At 50.5% G+C, this 11963-nt stretch overlaps 1 protein-coding gene across 1 annotated transcript in view; it reads right to left on the minus strand.

Annotated features, from left to right (window-relative positions):
* The window catches only part of LOC142923406 (uncharacterized), a 62760-nt gene that overhangs the window by 21718 nt on the left and 29079 nt on the right, over window positions 1–11963 (minus strand). Inside the window, exon 9 of the mRNA XM_076064495.1 lies at window positions 8254–8447. Within this exon, the coding sequence (XP_075920610.1) occupies window positions 8254–8447 (194 nt within the window). The remainder of the gene's footprint in view (window positions 1–8253; window positions 8448–11963) is intronic.

Raw genomic sequence — 11963 nt, forward strand, 5'->3', positions numbered from 1 at the left:
GTGTTGTTCTGGATGTGAGTGGTGAGGGTGAGTGAGTGTTGTTCTGGATGTGAGTGGTGAGGGTGAGTGTTGTTCTGGATGTGAGTGGTGAGTGGTGAGTGAGTGTTGTTCTGGATGTGAGTGGTGAGTGGTGAGTGTTAGTGAGTGGTGTTGTTCTGGATGTGAGTGGTGAGGGTGAGTGAGTGTTGTTCTGGATGTGAGTGGTGAGTGGTGAGTGTTGTTCTAGATGTGAGTGGTGAGGGTGAGTGAGTGTTGTTCTGGATGTGAGTGGTGAGGGTGAGTGAGTGTTGTTCTGGATGTGAGTGGTGAGTGGTGAGTGAGTGTTGTTCTGGATGTGAGTGGTGAGGGTGAGTGAGTGTTGTTCTGGATGTGAGTGGTGAGTGGTGAGTGAGTGTTGTTCTAGATGTGAGTGGTGAGGGTGAGTGAGTGTTGTTCTAGATGTGAGTGGTGAGGGTGAGTGAGTGTTGTTCTGGATGTGAGTGGTGAGGGTGAGTGAGTGTTGTTCTGGATGTGAGTGGTGAGGGTGAGTGAGTGTTGTGCTGGATGTGAGTGGTGAGTGGTGAGTGAGTGTTGTTCTGGATGTGAGTGGTGAGGGTGAGTGAGTGTTGTGCTGGATGTGAGTGGTGAGGGTGAGTGAGTGTTGTTCTGGATGTGAGTGGTGAGTGGTGAGGGTGAGTGAGTGTTGTTCTGGATGTGAGTGGTGAGTGGTGAGTGGTGTTGTTCTGGATGTGAGTGGTGAGGGTGAGTGAGTGTTGTGCTGGATGTGAGTGGTGAGTGGTGAGTGAGTGTTGTTCTGGATGTGAGTGGTGAGTGGTGAGTGGTGAGTGAGTGTTGTTCTGGATGTGAGTGGTGAGGGTGAGTGAGTGTTGTTCTGGATGTGAGTGGTGAGGGTGAGTGAGTGTTGTTCTGGATGTGAGTGGTGAGTGGTGAGTGAGTGTTGTTCTGGTTGTGAGTGGTGAGGGTGAGTGAGTGTTGTTCTGGATGTGAGTGGTGAGGGTGAGTGAGTGTTGTTCTGGATATGAGTGGTGAGGGTGAGTGGTGAGTGAGTGTTGTTCTGGATGTGAGTGGTGAGGGTGAGTGAGTGTTGTTCTGGATGTGAGTGGTGAGGGTGAGTGAGTGAGTGTTGTTCTGGATGTGAGTGGTGAGTGAGTGGTGAGTGTTGTTCTGGATGTGAGTGGTGAGTGGTGAGTGAGTGTTGTTCTGGATGTGAGTGGTGAGTGGTGAGTGAGTGTTGTTCTGGATGTGAGTGGTGAGGGTGAGTGAGTGTTGTTCTGGATGTGAGTGGTGAGGGTGAGTGAGTGTTGTTCTGGATGTGAGTGGTGAGTGGTGAGTGAGTGTTGTTCTGGATGTGAGTGGTGAGGGTGAGTGAGTGTTGTTCTGGATGTGAGTGGTGAGGGTGAGGGTGAGTGTTGTTCTGGATGTGAGTGGTGAGTGGTGAGTGAGTGTTGTTCTGGATGTGAGTGGTGAGTGAGTGGTGAGTGAGTGTTGTTCTGGATGTGAGTGGTGAGGGTGAGTGAGTGTTGTTCTGGATGTGAGTGGTGAGTGGTGAGTGAGTGTTGTTCTGGATGTGAGTGGTGAGTGGTGAGTGAGTGTTGTTCTGGATGTGAGTGGTGAGTGGTGAGTGAGTGTTGTTCTGGATGTGAGTGGTGAGGGTGAGTGTTGTTCTGGATGTGAGTGGTGAGTGGTGAGTGAGTGTTGTTCTGGATGTGAGTGGTGAGTGGTGAGTGAGTGTTGTTCTGGATGTGAGTGGTGAGTGGTGAGTGAGTGTTGTTCTGGATGTGAGTGGTGAGGGTGAGGGTGAGTGAGTGTTGTTCTGGATGTGAGTGGTGAGTGGTGAGTGTTGTTGTTCTGGATGTGAGTGGTGAGGGTGAGTGAGTGGTGAGGGTGAGTGAGTGTTGTTGTTGTTGTTGCTCTGGATGTGAGTGGTGAGGGTGAGTGAGTGGTGAGGGTGAGTGTTTGTTGTTGTTGTTGCTCTGGATGTGAGAGAGGCAGTGAGGTGGTGCTGCTAACTCTCCCTGGGACCCAACCCCAACCCACCCCTCCAGCCAAACTTCGCATCAAACATCTTAGGGGGGTGAAATCGAAATGTAGCCGCCTCCACGGGGAGAGATTCCACGTGACCCTGAGATCATTCCTTCACCTGAAGAAGGCTACTTGTTCTGTGGCCGAAACGTCGTCATTTATATTCCACGCGGTGACTTCACCGAGAGGAACCAAGAAGATTAATCTCCTGCGGTGACGGAAGCTTCCAATCGAAATTTAGCCGCCTCTACGGGGAGAGATTCCACGTGACCCTGAGATCATTCCTTCACCTGAATAAGGCTACTTCTGCTGTGGCAGAAACGTCGTTATTGCCACTCCACGCGGTGACTTCACCGAGAGAAACCAAGAAGATTAATCTCCTGCGGTGACGATAGCTTCTAATCGAAATGTAACCACCTCTACGGGGAGAGATTCCACGTGACCCTGAGATCATTCCTTCACCTGAAGAAGGCCACTTGTTCTGTGGCAGAAACGTCGTTATTGTCACTCCACGAGATGACTTCACCGAGAGAGACCAAGAAGATCAATCTCCTGCGGTGACGAAAGCTTCTAATCGAAATTTAGCCTCCTCTAGGGCGAGAGATTCCACGTGACCCTGAGATCATTCCTTCACCTGAATAAGGCCACTTGTGCTGTGGCCGAAACGTCGTTATTGTCACTCCACGAGATGACTTCACCGAGAGGAACCAAGAAGATCAATCTCCTGCGGTGACGAAAGATTTAAATCGAAATGTAACCTCCTCCACGGGGAGAGATTCCACGTGACCCTGAGATCATTGATTCACCTGAAGAAGGCTACTTGTTCTGTGGCCGAAACGCCGTCATTGCCACTCCACGAGATGACTTCACCGAGAGGACCAAGAAGATCAATCTCCTGCGGTGACGGAAGCTTCTAATCGAAATGTAACCGTCTCTACAGGGAGAGATTCCACGTAACCCTGAGATCATTGCTTCACCTGAATAAGGCTACTTGTTCTGTGGCCGAAACGCCGTTAGTGCCACTCCACGAGATGACTTCACCGAGAGAAACCAAGAAGATCAATCTCCTGCGGCGACGAAAGCTTCCAATCGAAATTTAGCCGCCTCTAGGGCGAGAGATTCCACGTGACCCTGAGATCATTCCTTCACCTGAATAAGGCTACTTGTGCTGTGGCCGAAACGCCGTTAGTGCCACTCCACGAGATGACTTCACCGAGAGAAACCAAGAAGATCAATCTCCTGCGGCGGCGAAAGCTTCGAATCGAAATGTAACCGCCTCTAGGGCGAGAGATTCCACGTGACCCTGAGATCATTGCTTCACCTGAATAAGGCTACTTGCTCTGTGGCCGAAACGCCGTTAGTGCCACTCCACGAGATGACTTCACCGAGAGAAACCAAGAATATTAATCTCCTGCGGTGACGGAAGCTTCCAATCGAAATGTAACCGCCTCCACGGGGAGAGATTCCACGTGACCCTGAGATCATTCCTTCACCTGAATAAGGCTACTTGTGCTGAGGCCGAAACGCCGTTATTGTCACTCCACGAGATGACTTCACCGAGAGGAACCAAGAAGATCAATCTCCTGCGGTGGCGAAAGCTTCGAATCGAAATGTAACCGCCTCTAGGGCGAAAGATTCCACGTGACCCTGAGATCATTGCTTCACCTGAATAAGGCTACTTGTTCTGTGGCCGAAACGTCGTTATTGCCACTCCACGAGGTGACTTCACCGAGAGAAACCAAGAAGATCAATCTCCTGCGGCGACGAAAGCTTCTAATCGAAATTTAGCCGCCTCTAGGGCGAGAGATTCCACGTGACCCTGAGATCATTCCTTCACCTGAATAAGGCTACTTGTGCTGTGGTCGAAACGCCATTAGTGCCACTCCACGAGATGACTTCACCGAGAGAGACCAAGAAGATCAATCTCCTGCGGTGACTGAAGCTTCCAATCGAAATGTAGCTGCCTCTACGGGGAGAGATTCCACGTGACCCTGAGATCATTCCTTCACCTGAAGAAGGCTACTTGTTCTGTGGCCGAAACGTCGTCATTGCCACTCCACGCGGTGACTTCACCGAGAGGAACCAAGAAGATCAATCTCCTGCGGTGACGATAGCTTCCAATCGAAATTTAGCCGCCTCTAGGGCGAGAGATTCCACGTGACCCTGAGATCATTGCTTCACCTGAATAAGGCTACTTGCGCTGTGGCCGAAACGCCGTTAGTGCCACTCCACGAGATGACTTCACCGAGAGGACCAAGAAGATCAATCTCCTGCGGTGACGATAGCTTCTAATCGAAATGTAACCGCCTCTAGGGGGAGAGATTCCACGTGACCTTGAGATCATTGCTTCACCTGAAGAAGGCTACTTGTTCTGTGGCCGAAACGTCGTTATTGTCACTCCACGAGATGACTTCACCGAGAGAAACCAAGAAGATTAATCTCCTGCGGTGACGGAAGCTTCCAATCGAAATTTAGCCTCCTCTAGGGGGAGAGATTCCACGTGACCCTGAGATCATTGCTTCACCTGAATAAGGCCACTTGTTCTGTGGCCGAAACGCCGTTAGTGCCACTCCACGAGATGACTTCACCGAGAGGACCAAGAAGATCAATCTCCTGCGGCAATGAAAGATTTAAATCGAAATGTAACCTCCTCCACGGGGAGAGATTCCACGTGATCCTGAGATCATTGCTTCACCTGAATAAGGCTACTTGTGCTGTGGTCGAAACGCCGTTAGTGCCACTCCACGAGATAACTTCACCGAGAGAGACCAAGAAGATCAATCTCCTGCGGCAATGAAAGATTTAAATTGAAATGTAACCTCCTCCACGGGGAGAGATTCCACGTGACCTTGAGATCATTGCTTCACCTGAATAAGGCTACTTGTTCTGTGGCCGAAACGCCGTTAGTGCCACTCCACGAGATGACTTCACCGAGAGAAACCAAGAAGATCAATCTCCTGCGGCGACGAAAGCTTCCAATCGAAATTTAGCCGCCTCTAGGGCGAGAGATTCCACGTGACCCTGAGATCATTCCTTCACCTGAATAAGGCTACTTGTGCTGTGGCCGAAACGCCGTTAGTGCCACTCCACGAGATGACTTCACCGAGAGAAACCAAGAATATTAATCTCCTGCGGTGACGGAAGCTTCCAATCGAAATGTAACCGCCTCCACGGGGAGAGATTCCACGTGACCCTGAGATCATTCCTTCACCTGAATAAGGCTACTTGTGCTGAGGCCGAAACGCCGTTATTGTCACTCCACGAGATGACTTCACCGAGAGGAACCAAGAAGATCAATCTCCTGCGGTGGCGAAAGCTTCGAATCGAAATGTAACCGCCTCTAGGGCGAAAGATTCCACGTGACCCTGAGATCATTGCTTCACCTGAATAAGGCTACTTGTTCTGTGGCCGAAACGTCGTTATTGCCACTCCACGAGGTGACTTCACCGAGAGAAACCAAGAAGATCAATCTCCTGCGGCGACGAAAGCTTCTAATCGAAATTTAGCCGCCTCTAGGGCGAGAGATTCCACGTGACCCTGAGATCATTCCTTCACCTGAATAAGGCTACTTGTGCTGTGGTCGAAACGCCGTTAGTGCCACTCCACGAGATGACTTCACCGAGAGAAACCAAGAAGATTAATCCTTCTGCGGTGACGATAGCTTCCCATCGAAATTTAGCCGCCTCTAGGGTGAGAGATTCCACATAACCCTGAGATCATTGCTTCACCTGAATAAGGCTACTTGTTCTGTGGCCGAAACGTCGTTATTGCCACTCCACGCGGTGACTTCACCGAGAGAAACCAAGAAGATCAATCTCCTGCGGCGACGAAAGCTTCTAATCGAAATTTAGTCGCCTCCACGGGGAGAGATTCCACGTGACCCTGAGATCATTCCTTCACCTGAATAAGGCTACTTGTGCTGTGGCCGAAACGTCGTCAGTTATATTCCACGTGGTGACTTCACCGAGAGAAACCAAGAAGATCAATCTCCTGCGGTGACGGAAGCTTCCAATCGAAATGTAGCCGCCTCTACGGGGAGAGATTCCACGTGACCCTGAGATCATTGCTTCACCTGAATAAGGCCACTTGTTCTGTGGCCGAAACGTCGTCATTTATATTCCACGCGGTGACTTCACCGAGAGAAACCAAGAAGATTAATCTCCTGCGGTGACGATAGCTTCCAATCGAAATTTAGTCACCTCCACGGGGAGAGATTCCACGTGACCCTGAGATCATTGCTTCACCTGAATAAGGCCACTTGTTCTGTGGCCGAAACGTCGTCATTTATATTCCACGCGGTGACTTCACCGAGAGAAACCAAGAAGATTAATCTCCTGCGGTGACGATAGCTTCCAATCGAAATTTAGTCGCCTCCACGGGGAGAGATTCCACGTGACCCTGAGATCATTCCTTCACCTGAATAAGGCCACTTGTGCTGTGGCAGAAACGTCGTTATTGTCACTCCACGAGATGACTTCACCGAGAGAAACCAAGAAGATCAATCTCCTGCGGTGACGGAAGCTTCCAATCGAAATGTAACCGCCTCTAGGGCGAGAGATTCCACGTGACCCTGAGATCATTCCTTCACCTGAAGAAGGCTACTTGTTCTGTGGCCGAAACGTCGTTAGTGCCACTCCACGAGATGACTTCACCGAGAGGACCAAGAAGATTAATCTCCTGCGGTGACGATAGCTTCTAATAGAAATGTAACCGTCTCTACGGGGAGAGATTCCACGTGACCCTGAGATCATTGCTTCACCTGAATAAGGCTACTTGTTCTGTGGCCGAAACGCCGTTAGTGCCACTCCACGAGATGACTTCACCGAGAGAAACCAAGAAGATTAATCTCCTGCAGTGACGGAAGCTTCCAATCGAAATTTAGCCGCCTCTAGGGCGAGAGATTCCACGTGACCCTGAGATCATTGCTCTACCTGAAGAAGGCTACTTGTTCTGTGGCCGAAACGTCGTTATTGTCACTCCACGAGATGACTTCACCGAGAGGACCAAGAAGATCAATCTCCTGCGGCAATGAAAGATTTAAATCGAAATGTAACCTCCTCCACGGGGAGAGATTCCACGTGACCCTGAGATCATTGCTTCACCTGAATAAGGCTACTTGTTCTGTGGCCGAAACGCCGTTAGTGCCACTCCACGAGGTGACTTCACCGAGAGAAACCAAGAAGATCAATCTTCTGCGGTGACGGAAGCTTCCAATCGAAATTTAGCCGCCTCTACGGGGAGAGATTCCACGTGACCTTGAGATCATTCCTTCACCTGAAGAAGGCTACTTGTTCTGTGGCCGAAACGTCGTCAGTTATATTCCACGCGATGACTTCACCGAGAGAAACCAAGAAGATCAATCTCCTGCGGTGACGATAGCTTCCAATCGAAATTTAGCCGCCTCTAGGGCGAGAGATTCCACGTGACCCTGAGATCATTGCTTCACCTGCAGAAGGCTACTTGTTCTGTGGCCGAAACGCCGTTATTGCCACTCCACGCGATGACTTCACCGAGAGAGACCAAGAAGATCAATCTCCTGCGGCGACGGAAGCTTCCAATCGAAATTTAGCCTCCTCTAGGGCGAGAGATTCCACATGACCCTGAGATCATTGCTTCACCTGAATAAGGCTACTTGCGCTGTGGCCGAAACGTCGTTATTGTCACTCCACGAGATGACTTCACCGAGAGGACCAAGAAGATCAATCTCCTGCGGCAATGAAAGATTTAAATCGAAATGTAACCTCCTCCACGGGGAGAGATTCCACGTGACCCTGAGATCATTCCTTCACCTGAATAAGGCTACTTGTGCTGTGGTCGAAACGTCGTTATTGTCACTCCACGAGATGACTTCACCGAGAGAAACCAAGAAGATCAATCTCCTGCGGTGACAGAAGCTTCCAATCGAAATGTAACCGCCTCTAGGGCGAGAGATTCCACGTGACCCTGAGATCATTCCTTCACCTGAACAAGGCCACTTGCGCTGTGGCCGAAACGCCGTCAGTCACATTCCACGAGAGGCCCCCGAGATCATTGCTTCACCTGAATAAGGCTACTTGTGCTGTGGCCGAAACGCCGTCAGTCACATTCCACGAGAGGCCCCCCGAGATCATTCCTTCACCTGAACAAGGTGAAGGAATGATCTGCCCCCAAGTTGGGCGCAGGATCAGCCCTCACCGGCTCCTCCTCCCCGCGTGGAGGCCTCCCGGCCTTGTCGGCCCCACCAAGCCTCACCTTGGCCAGGTCCCGGGCGCTGCCCAGGTCCAGCGGCCTCCCGGCAAGGCGGCGGGCCCGGCGCTCCAGCCGTGTCGCGGACAGGGCCGCGGCCTTCCGCTCGCCGGCACACGCCTCACCGCTGAAGCCGATCCCGTTGAGCCTCATGAGGGCCAACGTGGCCACGGAAGGCATCTCCGTGGCGGTGAAGTATTCTGGGTGGAAGGGGGGGGGTGGTGTAGTGGTGGTGGTGGTGAGATTGTGGTGGTGGTGGTTGGTGGTGGTTGGTGGTGGTTGGTGGAGATGGTTGGTGGTGGTGATGGTGGTGGCGGTGGTGGTGGTGGTGAGATTGTGGTGGTGGTGGTTGGTGGTGGTGATGGTGGTTGGTGGTGGTGAGATTGTGGTGGTGGTGGTTGGTGGTGGTGATGGTGGTTGGTGGTGGTGAGATTGTGGTGGTGGTGGTTGGTGGTGGTGATGGTGGTTGGTGGTGGTGAGATTGTGGTGGTGGGTGGTGGTGGTGGTGATGGTGGTTGGTGGTGGTGATGGTGATGGTTGGTGGAGATGGTGGTGGTGGTGGGGGTGGTGATGGTGGTGAGATTGTGGTGGTGGTGGTTGGTGGTGGTGGTGATGGTGGTGGTGGTGGGTGGTGGTGGTGGTGGGGGTGGTGATGGTGGTGAGATTGTGGTGGTGGTGGTTGGTGGTGGTGGTGGTGATGGTGATGGTTGGTGGAGATGGTGGTGGTGGTGGGGGAGATGGCGGTGTTGGTGGTGGTGTAGTGGTGGTGGTGGTGGTGGTGATGGTTGGTGGAGATGGTCGTGGTGATGGTGGTGGTGGGGGAGATGGCGGTGCTGGTGGTGGTGTAGTGGTGATGGTGGTGATGGTGGTGGTGGAGAGATTGTGGTGGTGGTGATGGTGGTTGGTGGAGATGGTCGTGGTGATGGTGGTGGTGGTGATGATGGTGATGGTGGTGGTGGTGGTGATGATGGTGATGGTGGTGGTGATGGTGGTGGTGATGGTGATGATGGTGATGGTGGTGGTGATGGTGATGGTAGTGGTGATGGTGGTGGTGATGGTGGTGGTAGTGATGGTGATGATGGTAGTGGTGGTAGTGGTGATGATGGTGGTGGTGGTGGTGATGGTGATGATGGTGGTGATGGTGATGATGGTGTAGTAGTGGTGGTGATGGTGGTGATGGTGATGTAGTAGTGGTGGTGATGGTGGTGTAGTAGTGGTGATGGTAGTGGTGATGATGGTGGTGGTAGTGGTGGTAGTGGTGGTGTAGTAGTAGTAGTGGTGGTAGTGGTGTAGTAGTGGTGATGATGATGGTAGTGGTGGTGTAGTAGTGGTGGTAGTGGTAGTAGTGGTAATAGTGATGGTGGTGTAGTAGTGGTGGTAGTGGTGGTAGTGGTGGTAGTGGTGGCGGTGGTGATGATGGTGGTGGTGGTGATGGTAGTGGTAGTGGTGATGTCGTAGTGGTGATGGTAGTAGTGGTAGTAGTAGTGGTAGTAGTAGTAGTGGTGGTAGTAGTAGTAGTGATGGTAGTAGTGGTAGTAGTTGTAGTAGTAGTGATGGTAGTAGTGGTGTAGTGGTGGTGTAGTGGTGGTAGTGGTAGTAGTAGTAGTGGTGGTAGTGGTGGTAGTAGTTGTAGTAGTAGTGGTGGTAGTAGTAGTGGTAGTGGTGGTGGTGATGATGGTGGTAGTAGTGATGGTAGTAGTGGTGTAGCGATGATGGGAGTGGTGGTGTAGTAGTGGTGATGATGATGGTAGTAGTGGTGTAGTGGTGGTGGTGATGGTAGTGGTGGTAGTAGTAGTGGTAGTGATGGTAGTGGTGGTAGTGGTGTTGGTGTAGTAGTGGTGATGATGATGGTAGTGGTGGTAGTAGTGATGGTGGTGGTAGTGGTGGTAGTAGTCGTGGTAGTAGTGGTGGTAGTGGTGGTAGTAGTCGTGGTAGTAGTGATGGTGGTGTAAGTGGTGGTGGTGATGATGGTGGTGGTGGTGTAAGTGGTGGTAGTAGTAGTGATGGTAGTGGTGGTAGTGGTGGTAGTAGTTGTAGTAGTGGTAGTAGTGGTAGTAGTAGTAGTGGTAGTAGTGGTAGTGGTGATGATGATGATGGTAGTGGTAGTAGTAGTAGTGGTGGTGATGATGGTAGTAGTAGTGGTAGTAGTAGTGGTGTAGTAGTGGTGATGATGATGGTAGTGTAGTAGTGGTGATGATGGTAGTAGTGGTAGTGATGGTAGTAGTGGTAGTAGTGGTAGTTGTGATGGTGTAGTAGTGGTGATGATGATGGTAGTAGTAGTGATGGTAGTGGTAGTAGTAGTAGTGATGGTGTTGGTAGTAGTGGTGATGATGATGGTAGTAGTGATGGTAGTAGTAGTGATGGTAGTGGTCGTAGTGGTGATGATGATGGTAGTGGTGGTAGTAGTAGTAGTGGTAGTAGTAGTAGTGGTGGTAGTAGTAGTGGTAGTAGTAGTGATGGTAGTAGTAGTGATGGTAGTAGTAGTGGTAGTAGTAGTGGTAGTAGTAGTGATGGTAGTGGTAGTAGTAGTGATGGTAGTAGTAGTAGTGGTAGTAGTAGTGGTAGTAGTAGTGATGGTAGTAGTAGTAGTAGTGATGGTAGTAGTGGTAGTAGTAGTAGTATTGGTAGTGATGGTAGTAGTAGTAGTGGTAGTAGTGGTAGTGATGGTAGTAGTGGTGGTGTAGTAGTGGTGATGATGATGGTGATGATGATGATGATGATGGTAGTGGTGGTGTAGTAGTGGTGATGATGGTAGTAGTGATGGTAGTGGTAGTAGTAGTAGTGGTAGTGATGGTAGTAGTAGTGGTGGTGTAGTAGTGGTGATGATGATGATGGTGATGATGATGATGGTAGTGGTGGTGTAGTAGTGGTGATGATGGTAGTAGTGATGGTAGTGGTAGTAGTAGTAGTGGTAGTGATGGTAGTAGTAGTGGTGGTGTAGTAGTAGTATTAGTCGTAGTGGTAGTGGTGTTGGTGTAGTAGTGGTGGTGGTAGTAGTGGTGGTAGTAGTTGTAGTGGTAGTAGTGGTGGTAGTGATGGTGGTGTAAGTGGTGGTGGTAGTGGTGATGATGATGGTAGTAGTGGTAGTAGTAGTGGTAGTGATGGTAGTATTAGTGATGGTGGTGGTGTTGGTGTAGTAGTGGTAGTAGTAGTGGTAGTGATGGTAGTATTAGTGGTGGTGGTGGTAGTATTAGTGATGGTGGTGGTGTTGGTGTAGTAGTGGTAGTAGTAGTGGTAGTAGTATTAGTGGTGGTAGTAGTGGTGTTGGTGTAGTAGTGATGGTGGTGGTGTTGGGTAGTAGTGATGGTGGTGGTGTTGGTGTAGTAGTGGTAGTAGTAGTGGTAGTGATGGTAGTATTAGTGGTGGTGTTGGTGTAGTAGTGATGGTGGTGGTGTTGGTGTAGTAGTGATGGTGGTGGTGTTGGTGTAGTAGTGGTAGTAGTAGTGGTAGTGATGGTAGTATTAGTGGTGGTGGTGTTGGTGTAGTAGTGATGGTGGTGGTGTTGGTGTAGTAGTGGTAGTAGTAGTAGTGATGGTAGTATTAGTGGTGGTGGTGGTGGAAGTAGTAGTGATGGTGGTGTTGGTGTAGTAGTGGTAGTAGTAGTAGTGATATTAGTATTAGTGGTGGTGGTGTTGGTGTAGTAGTGATGGTGTTGGTGTAGTAGTGGTAGTAGTAGTCGTAGTAGTATTAGTGGTGGTAGTAGTGGTGTTGGTGTA

The sequence above is a fragment of the Petromyzon marinus genome, unplaced genomic scaffold (genome assembly GCF_048934315.1).
Source record: "Petromyzon marinus isolate PM22_M1 ecotype Great Lakes invasive population unplaced genomic scaffold, UKy_Petmar_22M1.pri1.0 PM_Scaffold_489, whole genome shotgun sequence".
NCBI classification, from domain to species: Eukaryota; Metazoa; Chordata; class Hyperoartia; order Petromyzontiformes; family Petromyzontidae; genus Petromyzon; species Petromyzon marinus.